Raw genomic sequence first — 26,017 nt, forward strand, 5'->3', positions numbered from 1 at the left:
GATCTCCTGACCTCGTGATCCGCCCGTCTCGGCCTCCCAAAGTGCTGGGATTACAGGCTTGAGCCACCGCGCCCGGCCTAGACCTTGTCTCTTAAAAAAAAAAAAAAAAAGGCTGGGCGCAGTGGCTCACGCCTGTAATCTCAGCACTTTGGGAGGCCGAGGCGGGAGGATCACAAGGTCAGGAGATTGAGACCATGGTGAAACCCCGTCTCTACTAAAAATACAAAAAATTAGCCACGCATGGTGGCAGGTGCCTGTAGTCCCAGCTACTTGGGAGACTGAGGCAGGAGAATGGTGTGAACCCAGAAGGCAGAGCTTGCAGTGAGCCGAGATAGCACCACTGTACTCCAGCCTGGGTGACAGAGCGAGACTCTGTCTCAAAGAAAAAAAAAAAAAAAAAAAGATTCCAAAGTGCATTTGGGAAAAAATTATCTCCCCTCCCACTGCCCCTCACCCTGCCTCAGCTGTTCATTCCTTACTCTGGAGACAGCCAGTGTAATCCACTTCTTATGAACCCCCCAGAGCTATTTTCTGCATAAAAGAACATTAGATAATTATTTTTCTCCCTGTTTTACACAAATGGCAACATCCTATTACACCATTACACAATGCTCTGCACCTTGTACTTTTGGATTTAACAATATATCCTAAATATCATTCTATAGCAATACACAAAGGACATTCTCATTCTTTTTTATGACTTCATATTTTTCTGGTATGTGATGCACCATTTTTTTTTTTCAGCCAGCACTCTGCTAATGGACAATTATTTGAGATGGGTTCTATTTCCTTTTACAGAGAGGCCGTGGGGCACTGAGAGAGTCATGGGCATCCCTGCAGGTGCCCAGCTTGTGTGCTGTGGCATGGAAATGCTACACTCCTAGTCATCCCGAGTGACTCTTTCTCCTGCCTTGATGAGTTTCCAGCCCTATTTCTCCCTCACTTCTATACCTTCAGCAATTTTTTTTTTTTTTTTAAATTTTTGAGACGGAGTCTCGCTGTGTCGCCCAGGCTGGAGTGCAGTGGCCGGATCTCAGCTCACTGCAAGCTCCGCCTCCCAGGTTTACGCCATTCTCCTGCCTCAGCCTCCCAAGTAGCTGGGACTACAGGCGCCCACCACCTCGCCTGGCTAGTTTTTTTGTATTTTTTAGTAGAGACGGGGTTTCACCGGGTTAGCCAGGATGGTCTCAATCTCCTGACCTTGTAATCCACCCGTCTCAGCCTCCCAAAGTGCTGGGATTACAGGCTTGAGCCACCGCACCCGGCCAATTTTTTTTTTTTTTTTTTTTTTTTTTTTTTTTTTTTTTTGAGACGGAGTCTCGCTCTGTCGCCCAGGCTGGAGTGCAGTGGCGCGATCTCGGCTCACTGCAAGCTCCGCCTCCCGGGTTCACGCCATTCTCCTGCCTCAGCCTCCCGAGTAGCTGGGACTACAGGCGCCCACAACCGCGCCCGGCTAATTTTTTGTATTTTTAGTAGAGACGGGGTTTCACCGTGGTCTCGATCTCCTGACCTTGTGATCCGCCCGCCTCGGCCTCCCAAAGTGCTGGGATTACAGGCGTGAGCCACCGCGCCCGGCTTTTTTTTTTTTTTGACAGAGTCTCACTCTGTCGCCCAGGCTGGAGTACAGTGGCCCGATCTCGGCTCACTGCAACCTCCACCCTCCGAGTTCAAGCGACTCTCCTGCCTCAGCATCCCGAGTAACTGAGATTACAGGCGCCTGCCACCGTGCCCGGCTAATTTTTTGTATTTTTAGTAGAGACGGGGTTTCACCATCTTGGCCAGGCTGGTCTTGAACTCCTGGCCTCGTGATCCACCTGCCTCAGCCTCCCAAAGTGCTGGGATTACAGGCGTGAGCCATGGCGCCTGGCCAATTATTTTATTATTCTTTCGTTCATTCAAATAACATGTATCAGACACTAGGTTAGGCCAGAGCACATGCAGGGATGCAATAGGTAGAGAAGCCCTGTGGTCATGGAGCTTGCAGATGAAGCCGCTTGCGTGTTTTCGTACCTCAAACCTTCCGTGGAGCAACATGGAGAATTAATAAAGAGGCCTGATCTCTAGTTTTACCAATGAGTAAACCAAATGTGCCAACACATCTCTGTTGCAATCCTGTGAGCGGAATACCATAACAGTAGCCTGGTAACCCACACACTGACCACTTCAGTGCTGGCCCCCTGCCCCCAGCCTGGCCCCGCTGCAGTTTCCCATCTCAAATGTGAAGGCTAAAGCCCACAGGCGTTGGCTCCTCCCACTTCTGTCCTCCAGGTCATCCCACCCATTCCACCCCGTGAAGACCTCTGGACTCTGACCAGTGTCACTCTCCATGGCTACCAGCCTTGCTCTGGCCATCTTTTGCTGCGGCCACACAATAACCTCCTCCCTGGTCGTGCCTCCACTCCATCCCCTTCCCATCCGCTGTCTACCCAGCTGATATGTCCCTGTGTCATTTTCCTGTCCTAGCCTTCTTTTTTTTTTTTTTTTTTTTGAGACGGAGTCTTGCTCTGTAGCCCGGGCTGGAGTGCAGTGGCCGGATCTCAGCTCACTGCAAGCTCCGCCTCCCGGGTTTACGCCATTCTCCTGCCTCAGCCTCCGGAGTAGCTGGGACTACAGGCGCCCGCCACCTCGCCCGGCTAGTTTTTTGTATTTTTAGTAGAGACGGGGTTTCACCGTGTTAGCCAGGATGGTCTCGATCTCCTGACCTCGTGATCCGCCCGTCTCGGCCTCCCAAAGTGCTGGGATTACAGGCTTGAGCCACCGCGCCCGGCCTGTCCTAGCCTTCTTTTTTTTTTTTTTTTTTTTTTTTTTGAGACAGAGCTTCATTCTTGTCACCCAGGCTGGAGTGCAATGGCACAATCTCAGCTCACTGCAACCTCTGCCTCCCAGACTCAAGTGATTCTGCCTCAGCCTCCTGAGTAGCTGGGATTACAGGAGTGTGCCACCATGCCCAGTTAATTTTTTTTTTTTTTTTTTTTTCTGAGACGGAGTCTCGCTCTGTCGCCCAGGCTGGAGTGCAGTGGCGCAATCTCGGCTCACTGCAAGCTCCGCCTCCCGGGTTCACGCCATTCTCCTGCCTCAGCCTCCTGAGTAGCTGGGACTACAGGCGCCCGCCACCGCGCCCGGCTAATTTTTTTGTATTTTTAGTAGAGACGGGGTTTCACCGTGTTGACCAGGATGGTCTCGATCTCCTGACCTCGTGATCCTCCCACCTCGGCCTCCCAAAGTGCTGGGATTACAGGCGTGAGCCACAGCGCCCGGCCAATTTTGTATTTTTAGTAGAGACAGGGTTTCACCATGTTGGCCAGGCTGGTCTTGAACTCCTGACTTCAAGTGATCTGCCGGTCTCGGCCTCCCAAAGTGCTGAGATTACAGGTGTAAGCCACCACGCCTGGACTGTCCTAGCCTTCCAAGGCCTCCCTTCGCTGTCCTCAGGCTAATGTCATGGTGGGGCACAGCCTGGTGGTCATGATTATGGACTCTGGGGCCTGGGTCCGAGGTTTGCCACTTACTGGCTCTATGACCTTGAATGACCGACTTAACCTCTATTTGCCTTAGATGAGGCAAAATGAGACAATGAGGTAAGTGAGATAATGATAATACCTCCTACCGTATACAGCTGTTCTGAGGATAAAACTTAATGCATGTAAAGCACCTAAGTAGTACTTGACATATAGTAAGTGCTCATGAATGTTAGCTGTTAATATAATCATAAGGCCCTCTGATCTGGATGCTGCTTAGGTCTCTAACCTCTTAGTTTACCAGTTCTCATTTCCCATGTAAATCAGCCCAAATATTATTATTTATTTTAGAGACAGAGTCTTGCTGTGTCACCCAGGCTGGAGGGCGGTGGCATGATCAAAGCTCACTGAAGCCTTGAATTCTTGGGCTCAAGCAATCCTCCTATCTCAGCCTCCCAAGTAGCTAGGACTACAGGCAAGTGCCATCACACCCAGCTAATTATTTTATTTTATTTTTTAGTACAGACAGTATCCCACTTTGTTGCCCAGGCTGGTCTCAAACTGACCTTAATCAATCCTCCTGCCTCGGCCTCCCAAAATGTTGGGATTATAGGCATGAGCCACTGTGCCTGGCTCCAAATACTTTTAATTACCTGAGAGTACAAGCGCTCTCTTTCTCTCAATGCCCGCCCCACTGCCCCCCAACTCCAGTACCAAGTGCTCTGAGCCGAAGCTGGGTTTGAGGCCCAGTTTTCTTCTCCATTGCATCTCCAACAACTGGGCACAACAGTATGTTGAATGAATGCATGAATGAATGAGAACAGCATCACATGTGGGTTGTTTTAGGCCGTTCTCACATTGCTATAAAGAAATACCTGGGCCAGGCGCGGTGGCTCATGCCTGTAATCCTAGCACTTTGGGAGGTCGAGGCAGGAGGATCAACTGAGGTCTGAGTTCGAGACCAGCCTGGTCAACATGGTGAAACCCCGTTTCTACTAAAACTACAAAAATTAGCTAGGAGTGGTGGCATGTGCCTGTAGTCTCAGCTACTCAGGAGGCTGAGGCAGGAGAATCGCTTGAACTCAGGAGGCCGAGGTTGCAGTGAGCTGAGATGGCACCTCTGCACTCCAACCTGGGTGACAGAGAGACTCCGTCTCAAAAAAAAAAAAAAAAAAAAAAAAAAGAAAAGAAAAAGAAATACCTGGCTGGGCGCAGTGGCTCACGCCTGTAATCCTAGCACTTTGGGAGGCCCAGGCGGGTGGATCACTTGATGTCAAGACTTTGAGACTAGCCTGGCCAACATGGCAAAACCTTGTCTCTACTAAAAATACAAAAACTATCCCGGCGTGGTGGCGCACGCTTGTAGTCCCAGCCAGCTACTCTGGAGGCTGAGACAGAAGAATCACTTGAATCGGGAAGGTGCAGTGAGCCCTGATGGCGCCACTGCATTCTAGCCTGGGCGACAGAGCTGGTTAATTTATAAAGAAAATAGGGGCCGGGCGCGGTGGCTCAAGCCTGTAATCCCAGCACTTTGGGAGGCCGAGACGGGTGGATCACAAGGTCAGGAGATCAAGACCATCCTGGCTAACCGGGTGAAACCCCGTCTCTAGTAAAAAATTCAAAAAAAAAAAAAAAAAAAAAAGAAAATAGGTTGGCCGGTTGCAGTGGCTCCTGCCTGTAATCCCGGCACGTTGGGAGGCCAAGGCGGGCAGATCACGAGGTCAGGAGATCGAGGCCATCCTGGCTAACACGGTGAAACCCCGTCTCTACTAAAAAATACAAAAAACTAGCCGGGTGTGGTAGTGGGCGCCTGTAGTCCCAGCTACTTGGGAGGCTGAGGCAGGAGAATGGCGTGAACCCGGGAAGTGGAGTTTTTCAGTGAGCCGAGATCGCACCACCGCACTCCAGCCTGGGCGACAGAGCAAGACTCCGTCTCAAAAAAAAAAATTAAGAAAATAGGTTTAGTTAGCTCGTGGTTCCACAAGCTTTACAGCAAGCACGGTGCTGGCATAGGCTCAGCTTCCAGGGATGCCTCAGGAAGCTTCCCATCATGGCGGAAATCAAAGGTGGAGCAGGCACGTCACATGGGGAAAAGAGGAGCGAGAGAGGGTGGGGGGAGGGAGGTGCCACACACTTTTTTTTTTCAAGATGGAGTTTCGCTATTGTTGCCCAGGCTGGAGTGCAATGGCGCGATCTCCGCTCACCGGAACCTCCGCCTCCCAGGTTCAAGCAATTCTCCTGCCTCAGCCTTCCCGAGTAGGTGGGATTACAGGAATGCGCCACCACGCCCGGGTAATTTTGTATTTTTAGTAGAGATGGGGTTTCTCCATGTTGGTCAGGCTGGTCTTGAACTCCGACCTCAGGTGATCCTCCCACCTTGGCCTCCCAAAGTGCTGGGATTACAGGCGTGAGCCACACGCCTGGCCACGACACACTCTCTTTTTTTTTTTTGAAACGGAGTCTCACTTTGTTGCCAGGCTGGAGTGCAGTGGCGCAATCTCGGCTCACTGCAACCTCTGCCTCCAGGGTTCAAATGATTCTCCTGCCTCAGTCTCCCAAGTAGCTGGGACCACAGGCGTGTGCCACCATGCCCAGCTACTTTTTTTTTTTTTCGGTATTTTTAGTAGAGACATGGTTTCACCGTGTTAGCCAGGATAGTCTCAATCTCCTGACCTCGTGATCTGCCTGCCTCGGCCTCCCAAAGTGGCAGGATTACAGGCGTTAGCCACCTCGCCTGGCCCCACCACATACTTTTAAATGACCAGATATTGGCTAGGCACGGTGGCTCATGCCTGTAATCTCAGCACTTTGAGAGGCCGAGGTGGGAGGATCCTCTGAGGTCAGGAGTTGGAGACCAGCCTGGCCAACATGGTGAAACCTTTTTTTTTTTTTTTTTTTGAGGCGGAGTCTTCACTCTGTCGCCCAGGCTGGAGTGCAGTGGCACCATCTCGGCTCACTGCAAGCTCCGCCTCCCAGGTTCGCGCCATTCTCCTGCCTCAGCCTCCCGAGTAGCTGGGACTACAGGCGCCCGCCACCGCGCCCGGCTAATTTTTTGTATTTTAGTAGAGACGGGGTTTCACCGTGTTAGCCAGGATGGTCTCGATCTCCTGACCTCGTGATCCGCCCGCCTCGGCCTCCCAAAGTGCTGGGATTACAGGCGTGAGCCACCGCGCCCGGCCGGTGAAACCTTATATCTACTAAAAATACCGGGTGTGGTGGTGGGCGCCTGTAATCCCAGCTACTTGGGAGGCTGAGGCAGGAGAATCGCTTGAACCCAGTAAGTGGAGGTTGCATTGAGCTAAGATCACGCCACTGCACTCCAGTCTTGGGAGGCAGAGCAAGATTCCATCTCAAAAGAAAAAAAAAAAAAAGGCCTGAACCAAAGCAATAGTAGTGGGAGTGGAATAAAGAGGAAGCATTTGAGAGGAAGAATTAATGTTAATCTCCTAAACACCTTACTCAATGCTTCCTAGGAATGTGTTAGGGGATTGTGGGAATAAAGAGCTGAAGTAGCATTTGCTCCTGTCCTCAAGTACCTCAAATCCTATAGAAGCAGACCTAAAAATAAAAACATACATGCAGGGAAGACCACATTTAGCATCACTGCAGCCAGTGTCACTGAGAGATCACTATGCTTGTGAAATCAGCAAATTAAGGCACCGTACATTTCCAAGTGCCTCTGTCATTTACCCCAAGGATCTTTTTTAAGTACCTAAATTGTTATTTTGGTTAAAACACACTACAGTATACATCTACACTTCACCAGTTTTTAAAGGCAGGGTAGTGAGGTTCAGACTGGGCCCATCTCTACCACTTGTCAACACATGATCTTGGGCAAGTTACCAAATTCTTTTAGCCCATGCTAACTATCACGTGAAGACGAATGAGACTGGAATGTTGGGGAGAGAGAGCATGATGGGGCTATAGGAGGGGGTATGATCAGATCCTGCAAGGCCATGTGAACTACCATAAAGGTTTTGGACTTTTCTTCTTTCTTTCTGCTTTTCTCTTTCTTCTTTCTCTTCTTTCTCTTCTTTTCCTTCTTCTCCTTCTCCTTCTTCTCTTTCGTTTAGAGATGGGGTGTCACTGTCACCCATGCCAGAGTGCAGTGGCATGATTGTAGATCACTGGACTACAGGTGTGCACCGCCACCCCTGGCTTGGATTTAGTATTCTAAGTTCAATGGGTTGTACTTTTTGTTCCAATTTATTATCACTTTTCTTTTTATTTTATTTTATTTTTTTTGAGACGGAGTCTCGCTCTGTCGCCCAGGCTGGAGTGCAGTGGCCGGATCTCAGCTCACTGCAAGCTCCGCCTCCCGGGTTCACGCCATTCTCCTGCCTCAGCCTCCCGAGTATCCGGGACTACAGGCGCCTGCCACCGCGCCCGGCTAGTTTTTTGTATATTTTTAGTAGAGACGGGGTTTCACCATGTTAGCCAGGATGGTCTCGATCTCCTGACCTTGTGATCCGCCCGTCTCGGCCTCCCAAAGTGCAGGGATTACAGGCTTGAGCCACCGCGCCCGGCCTATTATCACTTTTCAATTGGGATATAATGTCTACAAATAAATGCAAAAATCTTGCCCTGAGTTCAATTAGTTTGGACACTTGTATACGTCAATGTTATACCACCGAAAAGAATATACAGAACATTTCCATCATCGCAGAAAAGTCCCAACTGTTCCTTTCCTGTCAATTCTCCTTGTCTCCGGAACACTTAAGGGTGCTAAGCATATTATGTTTGCGGTGGTTTTTTTTTTTTTTTTTAACTTAGAAGATGTGGTAATATATGTTTGCGTTCCCAAAGGATCACTCTGCTGCTGTGCGGAGGACAGCAAGGCGGGTAAAGCACAGGCCAGGCGAGGGATAATCAGGCAGTATTGCACGGAGGTCGCCTAGCAACCAGAAAGCGCCGTCGGGAGCTGGGAAAACGCTCTGCTCCTGTGAAAGGAGGAGGCCCCGCCCCCCCCCGCCCTCTCTCCGCCCCACGCAGTGCGCGGGTACACGCTCTGTGCGCCTCGGACGGACAGAGGCTTCTTATTGGTGGGTTTTCCGGAAGCGATGGATTCGGAATCTCGCCCGCAGCCACGCAAAACCGAGCGGCTGTGTGCGGTGCGTGGTGCGCGGTACGTGCGGCGGCACGTGGCGCGGGTGCGGGGCGTGGCGTGGCGGGGTCGCGCGGCGCGGGCGCGCACCCGGAGCTCTGAACAGAGAGCGCCTCCTTCTGGCCTCGGTTTCCTCCCGTTGTAGTAGCGGAGCATGGCCCGGACCGGGCACCCGAGACCGCCCCGTGCAGCCTCACTGCCAGCCTGGGGGCCTCAGCGACCGCGACGGGACCAAGGGGCTCGGGGATCCTCTCCGCCCCCGGCCCTGGTGCTTGACTGACCCTCCCGTTCCCAGAGCCCCCAGCGCAGACCGGGATGTTTGTCCTGGTGGAGATGGTGGACACGGTGCGGATCCCCCCTTGGCAGTTTGAGAGGAAGCTCAACGACTCCATTGCCGAGGAGCTGAACAAGAAGTTGGCCAACAAGGTACTGGGCCCACGGCTCGCGGGCAGGCCTTGGCGCGGGAGAGCCAGCGCCGCCCACCGGCCGCAGGCCTGGCCTCCGTCATGCCAAGCCCTGGCCGTGGGCAAGCGGCTTAATGTCTCAGAACTTCTGTTCACCGTGAAACAGGATGTTGAAGGGGATCAAAAGAAAATGGGCTTAAAAAAGGGAGTTGTAACTGGAAGTGTCAGACTCTACAATTCTAAATTACTTTGCAATTGCAAGCAAGTTAACCCCTCTGGGCCTCAGTTTCCATTTGTAAAATGGGGATAAAATGTTGCTGTCCTTCCAGCCATGCATTGGTTTTTTGTTGTTTTTGTTTTGTTTCGTTTCGTTTTTTTTTTTTTTTTCTTTCCCCGAGACGGAGTCTTGCTCTGTCGCCCAGGCTGGAGTGCAGTGGCGCAATCTCGGCTCACTGCAAACCTCCGCCTCCTGGGTTCAAGCAATTCTCCTGCCTCAGCCTCCCGAGTAGCTAGGACGACTACAGGCACGCGCCTCCATGCCCAGCTAATTTTTGTATTTGTATTTGTATTTAGTTTTATTTTTATTATTTACTTATTTATTTGAGATGGAGTCTCGCTCTGTCGCCCAGGCTGGAGTGCAGTGGCGCGATCTCGGAACACTGCAAGCTCTGCCTCATGGATTCACGCCATTCTCCTGCCTCAGCCTCCCAAGTAGCTGGGGCTACAGGGGCCCGCCACCACGCCCGGCTAATTTTTTTTGGATTTTTAGTAGAGACGGGGTTTCACCATGTTAGCCTGGTTGGTCTCGATCTCCTGACCTCGTGATCCGCCGCCTCGGCCTCCCAAAGTGCTGGGATTACAGACGTGAGCCACCGTGCCCGGCCAATTTTTGTATTTTTAGTAGAGACGGGGTTTCTCCATGTGGCCAGGATGGTCTCGATCTCTTGATCTCCCCACCTTGGCCTCCCAAAGTGCTGGGATTACAAGCGTGAGCCACCGCTCTGGGCCAGTGCATTGTTTTTGTGAAGATGAACAGTTCTAGTAGTACAGAGTTAACTGTCAGGAGGTTCATCCCTTCATTCTAGCAGCCAATATTTGTGCGCCATCTCTGCGCCGTGCCTATGTGCCTTAGTGCCAGCTGAGAGGTCCTCCCACTGCCATTTCTCTGGCAGTCCTCCCTTTCCAGGTGTTCTGTGTCGCATCAGTCTTTCCATCTTAGACTTTTTCCTTTCCCTCTCTTTGAGAGCAGGGACTTATCTGTCTTCTTCCCTGAAGTATCCCCTCACTTAGCCAGAGCCTGGCACCAGTAGATGTTCCATAATTTTATGTTTTTTTGTTTGTTTGTTTGTTTGTTTGTTATTTAAACAGAGTCCCGCTCTTGTCGCCCAGGCTGGGGTGCAGTGGTGCAATCTTGGCTCACTGCAACCTCCACCTCCTGGGTTCAAGCTATTCTTCTGCCTCAGCCTCTTGAGTAGCTGGGATTACAGGTGCCTTCCACCACGCCCGGCTAATTTTTGTACTTTTAGTAGAGACAGGGTTTCGCCATGTTGGCCAGGCTGGTCTCAAACTCCTGACCTCAGGTGATCTGCCTGCCTCAGCCTCCCATAGTGCTGGGATTACAGGCGTGAGCCACTGCGCCCAGCCATTTGTCTGTTGAATGAAACAGAGGCAAGGCTCTGAGCTATAGTGTGCTGGGAAAAGCAGATATGAATGAGAGGGGTCCATAGTTGAGGGTGTGGTGACAAATTGAGGTAAATGCTATGAGGGACAGATGTTCACACACCTGTGGGAACAAAGGACCATCCCCTGGAATGAGGGAACCTGCGGCTTTGGTGAGGAGGTGGGGTTGGAACTGAGATCTGATGGTGAAGTAGAGCCAACCAGAGGATTCCTTTCTGGGGTGGGAGGGGCTGGGTGGAGAGAAGAGCCCTGAAGGCAGGAACTGGCATGTGCACAGGCCCTGTGAAGAAGGAATACAGACAGGGCATGGTGGCTCACACCTGTAATCCCAACACTTTGAGAGGTTGAGGCTGGTGGATCACCCGAGGTCAGGAGTTCGAGACCAGCTTGTCCAACATGGTGAAACCCCATCTCTACTAAAAATACAAAAAGTAGCTGTAGCTGGGCATGGTGGCGGGCGCCTGTAATCCCAGCTACTTGAGAGGCAGAGGGAGGAGAATCACTTGAACCCAGGAGGCGGAGGTTGCAGTGAACTGAAATCGTGCCATTGCCCTCCAGCCTGGGTGACAAGAGTGAAACTTTGCCTCAAAAAAAAAAAAAAAAAAAAGAAGAAGAAAGAAGAAGGGGTACAACACCCACCATGGTGTGGAAGAGGCTGGTGTGGCTTGGGCATAGGGAAGGGTAGGCTGGAAAGGTGGGTGGGGGCCAGGCCACACAGCCCTGTAGGATGAGGTACTGGTCTTTATCCATGGAGCATCAGGAGGTGATGGACTGAGAAGGAGCCAGAAAGAGGAAGCTCAGCTTCCTGAGGCAGTCCCTTCAGAAGAGGTGAGGTTGATTTGAAGGTTGTTAGGTGGTGAAGGGAACTCATGGAGTCTTTAAGTGGATGGCTGCTAGTTACTTTGTGAGGTTGAAGGTGAGGGTCTGTTGGGGGATGAGGTACGGACCTTGTGGAGAGAGAAGGGGTAGAAAGTCCAAGAAGGGAATGGAGTCCCTTTGGAGTACAGGTCCTGTTGGGACAAGTCTTATAGTAGTCAATTAGATGAATCATTTGAGAGGAAGCCCAAACAGAAATCCATGGTCTGACAAAGGGCATGGATCTTGTGGCCTTATCTTGGTGAGGTTTGGCCACAACTCTGAGTTCTCTGAGCTTCTTGCTAATTCTTGGACAGTTCCTGCAAGGGTTCTAAGTGGGGGTGATGACATGGTGGCAGATAAGCAGACACTGAGTAGCCAGTTGTTTGAACCACCATGGTGTGGGGTGGGGGCATGGGATTTCTGCACATTCTTGGGGCCTAGGTCATGTGTCCCTCTGCCAGCTGCAGTCCCTGTGGCTGCATCTGTGTGTCTAAGATGTTGTGAGCACAATGGTTCTGACGCTTACCAAACTGTGAGCTCTGGCATTGGCTTTGGGATGTCGGAGACTGCACGTTTAGCTAGCATTCCTGTCACTGGTCCTCACTAGTAATAACAAAGATCCTCAATGATGATTGTTTTCAGCGCACGAGCCAGGCACTAGGCTAGGGGCTTCACATCTGTTATCTCTCTTTATTTTATAATCCTGCCGCCTGGTATTTCCCATTCTCTGATGGGGAGACTGAGGCTCAGAGAGGTGAAGTGACCCTCTTGGCAGTCACACAGTGGGTGGTAGAGCTGGCCTTGGAACCTGGACCTGTTTTGTCACCTGAGGCCCTGCTCCTTCCAGATCTCTGCATCGTTCTGAGGTTCCTTATCCTGGTTTCCTCCACAAACTCATTTTCACCTTAAAAAGGAGATAATCATGGCTTGCTTGCGGTTGTGAGGGGTTCAGACTGCCTGGGAGCTGGGCCTGTGGTCACTCTGTGTCCATGTGTACTTGTGTGTCTATGTTTGTATGCATGCAGGTCGTGTACAGCGTGGGACTCTGCATATGTCTGTTTGATATCACCAAACTGGAGGATGCCTATGTATTCCCTGGGGATGGCGCATCACACACCAAAGGTGGGTATCTTCTGTCCCTGGGGCATTGGGTTTCTTGGGGCTCAGTTTTCTGTAGCAAAAGTTCAAGCCAAAGCCAGGTTCAGTGGTGTGTGCCTGTAAGGCTGAGGGCGGAAGGATCTCTTGAGCCACAGAGTTCAAGGCCAGTCTGGGCAACATAGTAAGACCCTGTCTTTAAATAAATAAATAAATAAATAAATAAAGTATTTAAAAATTTTAAAAGGTTAAAGCCAAAGAGATGGCCAGAGGGTGCTGGGAGTCCTGGAGGTTGAGAGACCTGGGGCCTCATCCTGAATTGGCCAGGAATTGACCCGGTGACAGCGGCAGACTTATCTTCTCTGGGCCTCTGTTTCCTCATCTGTGAGGCCTGGGATGTGGACTAGGTGGTTCTCAAGGCCTCTTCAGCTCTGACATCATAGCTCTATGTCTGTGCCCTTTTGGTCTCATTGCTACTGAGCCCTGCACCTTGTCCATTCCTCGGACTGCCCACTGCCTGTGGAGAGCAGACGGAAGGGGGATCAGCAGGCTGGCTGTGGGAGGGGACTTCGATAGTAGGACACAGTAAGTAAGAGTGTGGTCTCGAGATTCAAAGCTGAACTCTGCCTCTTAATAGCTGTGTGTCCTGACAGAATATGTCATGGCTCTGTGCCTCTGCTTCCTCATCTGTCAGGTGCAGTTCAGGATAGATTTTATATTCCAAGACTGTTGTGAGGATTAAGGAGTTAATACATGAAAGCTCTTAGGACCGAGCCTTAGCACCTAGCGAGCACTCAGTGACTTATCAGCTTGGATTGTTTCTCCCTATTCTGTGGGTCAGTTGGGTGGTTTTCCTCTGGGCTGGCTGGCCTGGGGCTGGACGATCTAGGATGGTCTCACATTCTGAAGGTTGGCAGATTGGTTGGTTACTGGGAGCCTGGGCCGGGCTGGCCCATCTCTGCCCCACATGGTCTCATTTTTCAGTAGGCCAGGCTGGGCTTGGTGGTTTTAAGGTTCCAAAGTTCAGTGCATAAGTACTTCTCAAGCCTCTGCTTCCATCCCATTGGCTAGGGTGAGGGTATGGAGAAATCGACTTCACCTCTGGGTGGGAGAAAGTGCAGTTACATTGCAAAGGGGTGTGCATCCAAGGATGGGAGGGTGATTACCAGATCCTGGAAAGAGGGAGGAGTAGAGAGAGGACCACGCCGAGAGGAGTGGGGACCAGCAGTCAAGGGAGGTGCTGAGCCCCGGGAGAGGGGCATTCTTCATTCTCATGTCTGGACCAAGCCAGTGTAGAAGACAGCGAGAGGCCCATTGAGAGGGTTCAGGCTCCCAGAGCGCAGGCACCGAGCCTGCCATCCCTTGGACACTCAGAAGCACAGTTCTCAGCCTGCCCCAAGCCTCCTGAGTCAGAATCTTGGGGGATGGGCCCAAATACTTTTTTTCTGAGACGGAGTGTTGCACTGTTGCCCAGGCTGGAGTGCAGTGGTGCGATCTCGGCTCGCTGCAAGCTCTGCCTCCTGGGTTCACGCCGTTCTCCTGACTCAGCCTCTTGAGTAGCTGGGATTACAGGCACCCACCACCACGCCTGGCTAAGTTTTTGTAATTTTAGTAGAGATGGGGTTTCACCATGTTAGCCAGGATGGTCTTTATCTCCTGACCTTGTGATCCACCCGCCTTGGCCTCCTTAAGTGCTGGGATTACAGGCGTGAGCCACCGCACCCAGCCAATTTTTTTTTTTTTTTTTTCTTTTTTTTTTTAAGACGGAGTCTCACTCTGTCGCCCAGGCTGGAGTGCAGTGGCGCGATCTTGACTTACTGCAACCTCCACCTCCTGGCGTCAAGTGATTCTCCTGCCTCAGCCTCCTGAGTAGCTGGGATTGCAGGCATGCACCATCATACCTGGCTAATTTTTGTATTTTTAGTAGAGACGGGGTTTCACAATGTTGATCAGGCTGGTCTCGAACTCCTGACCTCGTGATCCGCCCACCTCGGCCTCCCAGAGTGCTGGGATTATAGGCATGAGCCACTGCCCCTGGCCCCAAAGGCTGTTTTACAACAAGGTGCCAGGTGGTTGTCACATGAGCCTGTGATGGATAAGCCCTGTGGTAGTCCATACTGGTCAGCCTCTCAGCACAGAGATGCCAGAACATTCCAGAGTATGCTGTGAGACTGCCTGGTGTCTGCGTCCAGGCATTCAGCGAATTAATTAGTTCACATAGATGTTACCATGCTACGCTGAGAGGCCGAAGAGACGGGCTGTCTTTATATGGACTAGGAGCATTTTCATTAGCAGAGAAATAAGACTGTGATGTGAAAACAACCACGAGGGCCTCTGTTTACAGAGAAGGAGGCCAAGCTGAGCCCAGTCTCCGCATTTGGACAGGGGCCTTGGTTGTCCAGGAGACAAGTGGTAATAGGTACTAGAAATTGCAGAAAAACTTGGAGAAAAAAGTCACACTGGGGCCGGGTGTGGCGGCTCATGCCTGTAATCCCAGCACTTCGGGAAGCCAAGGTGGGTGTTTCACCTGAGGTTAGGAATTCAAGACCAGCCTGGCCAACGTGGCAAAATCTCGTCTCTACTAAAAATTAAAAAAAAAAAAGCCGGACATGGTGGCTCACGCCTGTAATCCCAGCACTTTGGGAGGCTGAGGTGGGCGGATCATGAGGTCAGGAGTTCGAGACCAACCTGACCAACATGGTGAAACCCATCTTTACTAAAAATGCAAAAATTGGGCCAGGCACGGTGGCTCAGGCCTGTAATCCCAGCACTATGGGAGGCGAGGCGGGCAGATCACGAGGTCAAGAGATTGAGACCATCCTGGCTTAGCATGGTAAAATCCCATCTCTACTAAAAATACAAAAAATTAACCGGGTGTGGCGATAGGTGCCTGTAGTCCCAGCTACTTGGGAGGCTGAGGCAGGAGAATGGCGTGAACCCGAGAGGCGGAGCTTGCAGTGAGCTGAGATCCGGCCACTGCACTCCAGCCTGGGTGACAGAATGAGACTGTCTCAAAAAAAAAAAAAACAAAACAATTAGCTGGGTGAAGTGGCATATGTCTGTAATCCCAGCTACTCAGGAGGCTGAGGCAGGAGAATTGCTTGAACCTGGGAGGCAGAGGTTGCAATGAACCGAGATTGTGCCGCTGCACTCCAGGCTAGGTGACAGGGCAAGACTGCATCTCAAAAAAAAAACCAAATTAGCCAGGTATGGTGGTGTGCGTGCTGGTAATCTCAGCTCCCTGGGAGGTGGAGGTGGAGGCAGGAGAATCACTTGAACCTACGAGGCCAAGAACACGCCACTGCACTCCAGTTTGGGTGACAGAGAGAGACTCTGTCTCAAAAAAAAAAAAAAAAAGTCGGAGGAAATTCTGTCTATTCAATTGGAAGATTTCTACTGCTGACTTTTATTAGCCCCCACCCTCATCTGTCCTGGGTCTCTGTTTTCTTGGGAATCAGGTGGGAGGCATGGAGTGATCACAAGGACCTAGATTTGAATTAATTCTGGCTCTGGCCTCCTGGATGGGGACCTTGGGTGGGTACCTCCGCCTCTCTCAGCCTGAGTTTCCTCCTCTGTACAATGGGGTTAACCCTGCAGCTATAAAACTCCCGTTGAGCACCATGCAGGGTGAGCTGTGATTTTTGTTGTGGGAACCAATTGCCATGCTTTGAGGCTGACGCCTGACCCCAGGCCCTGTTCCCACTGCTCCCACTCCTGCAACCCTGCCGCCTCACTCAGGGCTGTCACCAAGCCAGTGCTGGAAGGGCTCAGCACCAGGTCATGCTGTGCCTTCACCTTTGTTCAGAGAAATATTTATTTGCTTGGGCCTTGGGAGCGGTTGCTCTACCTCTCTGAGACTCGGTTTCCCTATCTGTGCACACAGTATAATGACAGTAATAGAACCTTCCTCCATCATTAAATATCTGTGAGGAGTCAACGAGCAAATCTGAGCGAAGCTTTGGTCTAGTGCCGGGCACGTAGGGCGTGCTCACAGATGATGGCCTTTGTGGCATGGGACCCTGACCCCCATTGGCTAAGTCTACCCCTCGTTATTTGGTGCCAGCCCCTGTTCTCCACACCCTCCCAGCCTGGGACCTGCTGTACCCTGCCCCCGCCTGCCCCATTCTGATTGGGGGCCCTGCTCTCAGCTCCAGAGCAGTGCTCCTTTGTGGCCACCTTTAGTTATTTATTTTTTAACTTTTTTTTTTTTTTTTTTTTTTTTGAGACGGAGTCTCACTCTGTCACCTGGGCTGGAGAGCAGTGGCGCCATCTCTGCTCACTGCAAGCTCCGCCTCCCGGCTTCACGCCATTCTTCTGTCTCAGCCTTCCTAGAAGCTGGGACTACAGGCGCCCACCACCATGCCTGGCTAATGTTTTGTATTTTCTTTTTTTTTTTTTTTTTTTTTTTTTGAGACGGAGTCTTGCTCTGTCGCCCAAGCTGGAGTGCAGTGGCGCGATCCTGGCTCACTGCAAGCTCCGCCTCCTGGGTTCACGCCATTCTCCTGCCCCAGCCTCCCGAGTAGCTGGGACTACAGGCGCCCGCCACTGCGCCCGGCTCATTTTTTGTATTTTTAGTAGAGACGGGGTTTCACCGTGGTCTCGATCTCCTGACCTTGTGATCCGCCCGCCTAGGCCTCCCAAAGTGCTGGGATTACAGGCGTGAGCCACCGCGCCCGGCTTTGTTTTGTATTTTCAGTAGAGACGGGGTTTCACCGTATTAGCCAGGATGGTCTCGATCTCCTGACCTCGTGATCTGCCTGCCTCGGCTTCCCAAAGTGCTGGGATTACAGGCGTGAGCCACCGCGCCCAGCCTATTTTTTAACATTTTAAAATATTTTATTGATTTGCAAATCAGGCAGCTTCCTCAGCCAGAGTCGGTGCAGAGACACCCCCCACCTTTTTTTCTTTTCTTTTTTTTTTGAGACAGAGTCTTCTCTGTTGCCCAGGCTGGAGTGCAGTGGCACGATCTTGGCTCACTGCAACCTCTCTGCCTCCCGGGTTCAAGCCATTCTCCTGCCTCAGCCTCCCGAGTAGCTGAGATTACAGGTGCCCACCACCACACCTAGCTAAATTTTGTATTTGTAGTAGAAATGGGGTTTCACCATGTTCGCCAGGATAGTCTTGAACTCCTGACCTCAGGCAATCGGCCTGCCTTGGCTTCCCAAAGTGTTGGGATTATAGGCGTGAGCCACCATGCCTGGCCTGTTTTTGTTTTTGTTTTTTTTTTTGCCTTTTTTAACAGGTTTATCATTTGTTTCATTTTTTCTTTTTTTTTCTTTTTTTTTGTTTCATTTTTTTCTATTGTAAAATATACATAACATGAAATTTACCAATTTAAACATTTTAAGTGTACAGGTCAGTGGCATTAGGCACATTCATATTCTTGTTTTATTTTTTTTGAGACGGAGTCTTGCTCTGTCGCCCAGGCTAGAGTGCAGTGGTGCCATCTCGGCTCACTGCCAGCTCCGCCTCCCGGGTTCACGCCATTCTCCTGCCTCAACCTCCCAAGTAGCTGGGACCACAGGCGCCGGCCACCACGCCCAGCTAATTATTTTTTGTATTTTTAGTAGAGATGGGGTTTCATCGTGTTAGCCAGGATGGTCTCAATCTCCTGACCTTGTGATCCTCCTGCCTCAGCCTCCCAGAGTGCTGGGATTATAGGCGTGAACCACTGCACTCGGCCCACCTCCAGAACTTTTTCATAGGGCAGATGTGGCGGCTCGTGCCTGTAATCCCAGCACTTTGGGAGTCTGATCACTTGAATCCAGGAGTTTGAGACTAGCCTGGGCAATATGGTAAAACCCTGTCTCTAAAAAAATGCAAAAATCAGCTGAGCATGGTGGTGGGCACCTGTAATCGCAGCTACTCAGGAGGCTGAGGCAGAGAATTGCTTGAACCCGGGAGGCGGAGGTTGCAGTGAGCCAGGATCGCGCCATTGCATTCCAGCCTGGAAAAAAAGAGCGAAACTCCATCTCAAATAAATAAATAAATACAAAAAATGAGTTGGGCATGATGACATGTTCCTGTAGTCTCAGCTACTTGAGAGGTTGAGACGGGAGGATCACTTGAGCCTGGGAGTTTGAAGCTACAGTGAGCCATGATGGTGCCACTGCACTCCAACCTGGGCGACAGTGAAACCCTGTCTCAACAAAAAAACACAACAACGAAAAACTTTTTCATCATCCCAGACTGGAGCTCCTTAGCCATTTAACACTAATTCCCCATTGCTCACCCCGCCAGCACCTGGAAACCACTGTGCTACTTTTTAAAAAAAATTTTTTGAAGGCAGTGACAGGGTTACTCACTGCAACCTCTGCCTCCTAGGTTCAAATAATTCTGGTACCTCAGCCTTCTGAGTAGCTGGGATTACAGGTGCCTGCCACCATGCCCAGCTTTTTTTTTTTTTTTTTTGAGATGCAGTCTCGCTTTGTCACCCAAGTGGAGTACAGTGGTTCGATCTCAGCTCACTGCAACCTCGGCCTCCCGGGTTCAAGTGATTCTCCTGCCTCAGCCTCCCCAGTAGCTGGGATTACAGGCATGCACCACCATGCCCAGCTAATTTTGTATTTTTAGTAGAGACGGGGTTTCTCCATGTTGGTCAGGCTGGTGCTGAACTCCTCACCTGAGGTGGTCCGCCTGCCTTGGCCTCCGAAAGTACTGGGATTACAGGCATGAGCCACCATGCCAGGCCTGCCTAGCTAATAATTTTTGGGTTATTATTATTATTATTTTTGAGATGGAGTCTCGCTCAGTCGCCCAGGCTGGAGTTCAGTGGCGCAATCTCGGCTCACTGCAAGCTCCACCTCCCGCGTTCATGCCATTCTCCTGCTTCAGCCTCCCAAGCAGCTGGGACTACAGGCACCTGCCGCCACGCCCGGCTAATTTTTTGCATTTTTAGTAGAGACGAGGTTTCACCGTGTTAGTCAGGATGGTCTCAATCTCCTGACCTCATGATCCGCCCGCCTCGGCCTCCCAAAGTGCTGGGATTACAGGCATGAACCACCACCCCAGCTTCCTTCCTCTTGATGGTTCTTTAGACTCATCCTTTTTTTTTTTTGAGATGGAGTCTCGCTCTGTCGCCCGGGCTGGAGTGCAGTGGCGTGATCTCGGCTCACTGCAAGCTCCACCTCCCAGGTTCACACCATTCTCCTGCCTCAGCCTCCCGAGTAGCGGGGACTCTACAGGCGCCCGCCACCGCACCCGGCTAATTTTTTTGTATTTTTAGTTCAGATGGGGTTTCACTGTGTTAGCCAGGATGGTCTTGATCTCCTGACCTCGTGATCTGCCCACCTCAGCCTCCCAAAGTGCAGGGATTACAGGCGTGAGCCACTGTGCCCAGCTTCAAACCCTGCTTTCTTTACCAGTTGCTTCTGCCCTTTTTAGGAGCTGAAGGAGAGCCTGAAGGGAGGTTGAAATTGACTTTGGAGCCACTGATGGCTCAGAGTCTGGGCTCAGGTGTGAGTAACCTGGCAGTTTTGGGAGTGCCCAATTCTAGGACAGCTGCTGCTGGCACCTTGTGGGGGCCATGCTGTGAACTTGCAGGAGACAAGGGGAGGGTCTGGGGCCTGCAGGGGGATGTGGCATGGAGCAGCCACACAGGCCCCCGGGTGTGCTGGCACCTGAGGGTGACATGGGAGTGCGCTGGGGCCCCAGTCAGCGTCACTGACGGGCTTTCTTCATTTCCAGTCCATTTTCGCTACGTGGTGTTTCATCCATTCCTAGACGAGATTCTGATTGGGAAGATCAAAGGCTGCAGCCCAGAAGGAGTGCACGGTAACCGTGGCCCTGATGCCTCAGACAAGACTTGGGAACACTGTGGGGGCAGGAGGTCTGTGCCCATCCACATGGTCAGGGGAGGGCTCAGGTGTTGAGGCTGAACCTTCCCCGTGCTGTCAGAGAAGCTTGCCCACCCTCCCTCTCGTGTGTTGTGTGAGGACCTCCGTCAGCAGTGAGGTTTCACTGTCAGGCCATCGCTCTGGGCTTCAGGGTAGGCACTGAAGCTGGTGGAAGTGACTGGGAGTCTTCAGCGCCCACTGGTCACTGTTGTGTGCAGAGGTTTTGGGGACTAGGTGCTCCGGGCTTTGCCCAGGGCTGCTCGGCTGTGTGGGTGGTGTAGGCAGAGGCATTAGGCGGGGAAGGGGCCTAGTTTTCCATAATGACATCCACCTCGTGAGCAGCCCAGGGCAGGGCTTGCCTGTCAAGCATCAGACCCTGCAATGTTTGGTGTCTACTGGGAACCCTCATCTCAGGCCATCACCTGCTTCCTTCCTTCCAGTCTCTCTAGGCTTCTTCGATGACATTCTCATCCCCCCAGAGTCACTGCAGCAGCCAGCCAAGTTGTATCCTCCCAAGGTTAAAGTGGTTTGTCACAGAGGAGCTCAGGCCTCTCCAAAGGAAGGTCCCCACTCTTTAGGGTGGCCTTTGGGTCCTGTAACCTGATGCCACTGGCCTCCGTGCCTGCCCCCAGCCTGTGCTTTTGCTCCAGAGGCACCAGCCTGTCTGTGCCTCCCATTCAGGGAGTGAAGTGATGCCCACATGCCTGTCTTTGTCGGGGCTGTCAGGCTTGGCTGTCTGGGTTGTACACTGCACACCATTAGAGCTGTGGTGTCCCGGGGGACACCATTCATTTCTGGTTCACTTTGCTTAGGTTTTCCCTGCAGCAATCATCTTAAAGATCACTTGCCCTGGAGGCTTACGCTGGTCCCTGGGACGTGAGGCCTTGCCTGTGTGCTGGGTCATGGGCTGAGATGTGTTCCTTCTGGGCCTCCGTTGTCCCTGTCCCACCCCTCACCTTGCTGTACTGGGGTTGTCTGTTTCTGTGGGGCTATCCATGAATCTGAGACTCCTCACTAGGAAGGACTCTGATGTGTCACAGCTGTACTCACAGTGCACAGCACGGGACCTGGCACAGAGGCAGGACCCAACAGTGGGACTGCCACCAGAGAACCCATGGCTCCCCTGTGTGGGCTTTGCTGGGGGCGATGGAGGGCCAAGGGGGGCTGCCCTGGCTGGGTGGCCGCACGGCTCTGGGTCTGTGTGTAACTCCAGGATGTGTTAGAAAACCTGGCGCAGCGCGGCTGGTTCTCTCACCAACTGTCATCCAACTGGGTAGGTGACCTCCCATCCCACTATATCCTCTTGGAAACGGCAAGTCCTTGGGTGCCCATCAGCCTGTTGCAAGGCTTTGATGAAAAGGGTATGTGGGGCCCCGTGGCAGGAGGCCCAGGTTGCTCTTGTCTTAAGAGGTGGGACTTGGACCATGTCTCATCCCCTCCTGCTCTGGTGCTCTGAGATTCATGTGCGTCTGGCCGTGGTGTCTGACTGGAGGCCCTGTGTTCCCCATCCTCGGTCCTGGCATCCAAGAGCGCTTGCTCTTCGCTGTTTGGCCCAGGCCTTGCACATGGGGCTGGGACCTGCTTTTGCTGTGACTTCCCAGCCACAGTGATCTCACCCTGGGATTGGTTTTTCCTGGGGTCGGGGGGTGCTGAGGGAAGCCCCTCCCACGATCTGGTTGCTGCCTTGACCCTGGACCCTCTCAGCGACGAAGCGGAGCAGGTGTGGGTGTGGGAGTATGAGACGGAGGAAGGAGCGCACGACCTCTACATGGACACCGGCGAGGAGATCCGCTTCCGGGTGGTGGACGAGAGCTTTGTTGACACATCCCCCACGGGGCCCAGCTCAGCAGATGCCACCACTTCCAGTGAGGAGCTGCCAAAGAAGGAGGCTCCATACACGCTTGTGGTGAGTGGCCCTGATGGCACTGAAACCACCATGGAAGCGGGAGAGCCGGAGTGCAGGGCTGGAGGCTGTGTCCTTTGGGTTCTGCTCTGGGATCTCCCCCAGCAGGTCAGGGATCCTGTTGGGAGGGCCTTGGCTGGTCACTTCTCCCTGGAGAGCCTGGGTTTCTATAGGCCAGGGCTGTGAGGCAATAAAGGTACATGGCTGCTGGTGGGGTGGGCAAGTCAGCTTGCAAGGGGGACAGAGCTCATGCTGGACACGACCAGTGATAAAGAGGCTTTGAGGCCAGGTCCAGTGGCTCATATCTGTAACCCCAGCACTTTGGGAGGCCAAAGTGGGAGGATTGCTTGAGGCCAGGAGTTTGAGACCAGCCTGGCTAACAAAGTGAGAGCTTGTCTCTACAAAAATCAATTAGCAGGGCATGGTGGTGTGGCCTGTGGTCCCAGCTACTTGGGAGGCTGAGGTGGGAGGATCCCTTGAGCCCAGGAGTTCAAGGTTGTGCCACTGCATTACAGCTTGGGCAACAGAATGAGACACTGTCTTTAAAAAACTGGGGGTAGGGAGGCGTTTGAGGGAGAAAGAAATCAAGGAAGGGGTTTGGGAGAGATCAAAGCCCTGAGATTAAAGGTAGGACTGCTGAGCGCAGTGGCTCATGCCTGTAATCCCAGCACTTTGGGAGGCCGAGGCTTGTGGATCACAAGGTCAGGAGATCAAGACCATCCTGGCTAACATAGTGAAACCCCATCTCTACTAAAACTACAAAAGATTAGCTGGGTGTGGGTGGCAGGCACCTGTAGTCCCACCTTCTGGGGAGGCTGAGGCAGGAGAATGGCATGAACCCGGGAGGCAGAGGTTGCAGTGAGCCGGGATCGCGCCATTGCACTCCAGCTCAGGTGACAGTGCGAGACTCCGATTCAAAAAATAAAAATAAATAAATAAATAAATAAATAAATAAATAAATAGGTAGGGCTCCCTGTAGGAGCAGCATTAAAACAGTGAAATAAAAGGGAGGGCTCCAGGGAAGAGTGGCCCTCAAGGCTGCTCCCTGTTGGATGTGTCTGGAGCATGGGCCTCATGTTTGCTCAGCCTTCCTGCCAGTTAGAACCTGGGTGGCCCTGGAGGGCAGGCCTGAGGGTGAGGAAGGGTCCCTGACCCTGTCAGGGCCTGGGGTCCCTGGAGAGGGGTCTGCGCCCTGCTTGCTGCGTGCCCATCAGGAGCACTGCTGTGGCTCCCACGTCTCCCCAGAGCCTCTGGGCTGCCGTGTGCTGCTCCTCCACTTTGCCTGTGCTGGGCCTGCTGGGCTCCCCTCACCTCCCGTCCAGGTTGGTTCAAGCCAGCGTGTCAGTGAAATGTGCGTGTTCTTTCTCTATCCCTGGCAGGGATCCATCAGTGAGCCAGGCCTGGGCCTTCTCTCCTGGTGGACCAGCAACTAGCCCTGGGGCTGGACAGTGGACCCTACCAGCTTGCAGGAAGGTGCTTACGGCAGTCTGTGAAGACAAGAGCAGCTAAGGCTGATGCTAACAGCAGCTGAGGCTAATGTGTCTCGAGCTGGACAGTGGGGCAGGGCCAGGAGTGCCCACCAGCTTGCCCCCCTCCTCCACCATCTAGGCCCTGCTCCTCCCCCCGGAGCTTCTCAAGTCGCTGCTTTCAGTGACAGCAAAGCCATTTAATAAACAATGGCAGCATCAGAAGGGAAGGGGCCACCCTTGTCTCAATGGCCAGTGTTATGATCTGAGGTCACTCAGTTCCTGTCGCTGGGACAGCATGGCCTCTCTTACCGCAGAGATGGGCTCCCCCAACCCCCACCAGGTGGCAGCACGTGGGGGCTGTGAGCTCTGGGCTGCCCCAGGCTGGCCGAGCCTAGTGGAGCCATAAAGTACATAGGGAGTAAGGCTGGCTTGCCTGGGGTGGCTGCTTTGGGCACTGGAAGCTGCCAGTTGGAATTGAGTGGGCATGAAGGGGAGGCACCTTCCCACCAGCTTGTGGAAAAAGGTGGGGTAGCCCCTGAGCTCTAGGAGACCAGTTCCTGATCAAAACAGTGGAGGCTCTGGGCTTTGCTGGTACCCCCTACCCAAAATTCATGATACAAGACAGCAGCAAACCTGGGACCACCTGTCCCTCAGATCTCAGCTACTGCCATGAGCACCTTGTGGGACTGCTGGTAACACCCCAGCTCTGGGCCCACAGCGTTTCTTCAGCAGCATGGCTTCGCAGGGTTCCTCCTGCCCCTCTGCCGACACCAGGACGCTTGCCTTACAGTAAGTTTTGTCCTGGTGATGGGGCCTCCATGGAACCTGCCTCCTGCCCTGGCCTCTTCGGCTCTCACAGGACCCCCAAGTGTGGAGGTGCTGGCTGGTGGTGTCAGCTGATGCCACTCCTTTTCCAGATGGCCTCATCTGCTATTGTGCCCACCCTCAGTGTTTAGAGGGCTACATGAGGCCATGCCTGGCATATCAGTGCCCAGGGAAGATGGAGAGTGAAGGCCACTCTCTGGGAGACTCAATTCTGGCCCAGCAGGGAAGCTACAGGAACATGGGGGGCAGGGCTGCTCTGCAGGTGGGGTGGGGTGGGAGGTGACAGAACATTTCTGCCACACCTCAGGTCTCCTTCACCGCAGTGATGGATCCAACTGTGGCTGTGGCTGTCGGGCCTCCACTGACCTTGACTGAAAAGACCCTTCCTGGACCCTGAAGCTGATAACAAACGGCACAGACACCAATCACTTACTCATAGAACAGTCACTGGTTTTGGATTCTTGTTTTCCTTGCAAGAACAAAAGGTTCTCTAGAATCCTTCAGCCAACGAAATGATCAGGCAGGAGAAAAACTTTAGATGGGAGTGTTGTCATCAAAAATAAATACAGTTGCATGGATCTGCTTAAGATCTGAACCAAACTAAAAATAGGAAGACAGGGGCGAAAAAGTTATTTTAAGAACCCCCCCCACCACAACCACAGTCACTCCGTGGGCTGAGCAGGGAGCAGGAAGCATGTCTGGTCACACCATCTTGGAATAAGAAGCCATGACTGGATGCATCGGATCCGCTGATGGCGCACGTGGGGCTGAACTTGACGCCAGCGCTGGGGCGGGGCGGCATTGCCCTCACTGCTGCAGCTCCTTCATTCTGTTGAGGGCACTGCCGGCGCGGAACCACTCGATCTGCGTCTCGTTGAAGGTGTGGTTCAGGAGGATGGTCTCCTGGGTCCCGTTGGGGTGCTTGATGATGCACTTCAGGGGCTGCAAGGAGAAGGTGGGTGTGGGTGGAAGTGGTGGGTACTACGTGCCCTTGGTCCTGCAGGGGGTCAGGGAGGCCAGGCACTGCCTGGGGACCTAGGAGGTCAGCAGGCAAACCAAATCCTAGGCCAGTCTGTGCCTCATGGCCCAGGTTAGACCCAGATGGCACCTACAGGGGATTCCTGGGGCCCAGAGGGTCCTGCAGTGGGTGGGCTGTCCCCTGAGTGTCAAGTCCTGGTGAGTAAAGGGAGGTTGAGGAGGTGGGAGGGCCCTGGGCTGACCCCAACCCCCAACTCTGGGAAGGCGCTTCCCTTTCTCTGTGGGGCCACCTGGATAACTGGGGGTCTTTCCAGCTGAAATGAAGCCTCCTGGGAGAAGCTACCCTGGGACCAGTGCAGGAGGGGAAACAAGGTGGCTGCCCCTCACCCCACCCCCTCAGGGGGATCC

General features: G+C 52.7%; 2 protein-coding genes and 1 long non-coding RNA gene across 55 annotated transcripts in view; 2 read left to right on the top strand and 1 right to left on the bottom strand.

The window, feature by feature from the left end:
- The first annotated feature begins 1,936 nt into the window (after positions 1-1,936).
- POLR3H (RNA polymerase III subunit H) lies at positions 1,937-25,238 on the top strand. 8 transcript variants are annotated; one of them, XM_077948498.1, is made up of 9 exons: positions 1,937-2,386; positions 3,225-3,578; positions 8,265-8,500; positions 8,858-8,988; positions 12,530-12,626; positions 20,286-20,372; positions 20,875-20,938; positions 22,139-22,340; positions 23,717-25,238. In XM_077948498.1, the coding sequence occupies exons 4-9, from the start codon at positions 8,878-8,880 to the stop codon at positions 23,768-23,770; spliced, it is 615 nt and encodes a 204-aa protein (XP_077804624.1). In that variant the 5' UTR covers positions 1,937-2,386; positions 3,225-3,578; positions 8,265-8,500; positions 8,858-8,877; the 3' UTR covers positions 23,771-25,238.
- On the top strand, positions 12,954-17,403 carry LOC144331651 (uncharacterized). The gene is made up of 3 exons (XR_013398994.1): positions 12,954-13,665; positions 16,687-16,859; positions 17,049-17,403. It is a non-coding gene; the product is annotated as an uncharacterized LOC144331651 (long non-coding RNA).
- ACO2 (aconitase 2) overlaps positions 24,949-26,017 on the bottom strand; it is an 83,109-nt gene continuing 82,040 nt past the window's right edge. For 44 of the 46 annotated variants that reach the window (XR_013398610.1, XR_013398617.1, XR_013398609.1 and 41 more), the window contains one exon: positions 25,061-25,573. Coding sequence is in view for 29 of the 46 variants with exons in the window: in XM_077948475.1 (XP_077804601.1) it covers positions 25,439-25,573 (135 nt within the window). In the remaining 17 variants the exon portion in view is untranslated. 46 annotated transcript variants of the gene reach the window in all.

Source organism: Macaca mulatta, chromosome 10 (assembly GCF_049350105.2).
Source record: "Macaca mulatta isolate MMU2019108-1 chromosome 10, T2T-MMU8v2.0, whole genome shotgun sequence".
Classification (NCBI taxonomy): Eukaryota; Metazoa; Chordata; class Mammalia; order Primates; family Cercopithecidae; genus Macaca; species Macaca mulatta.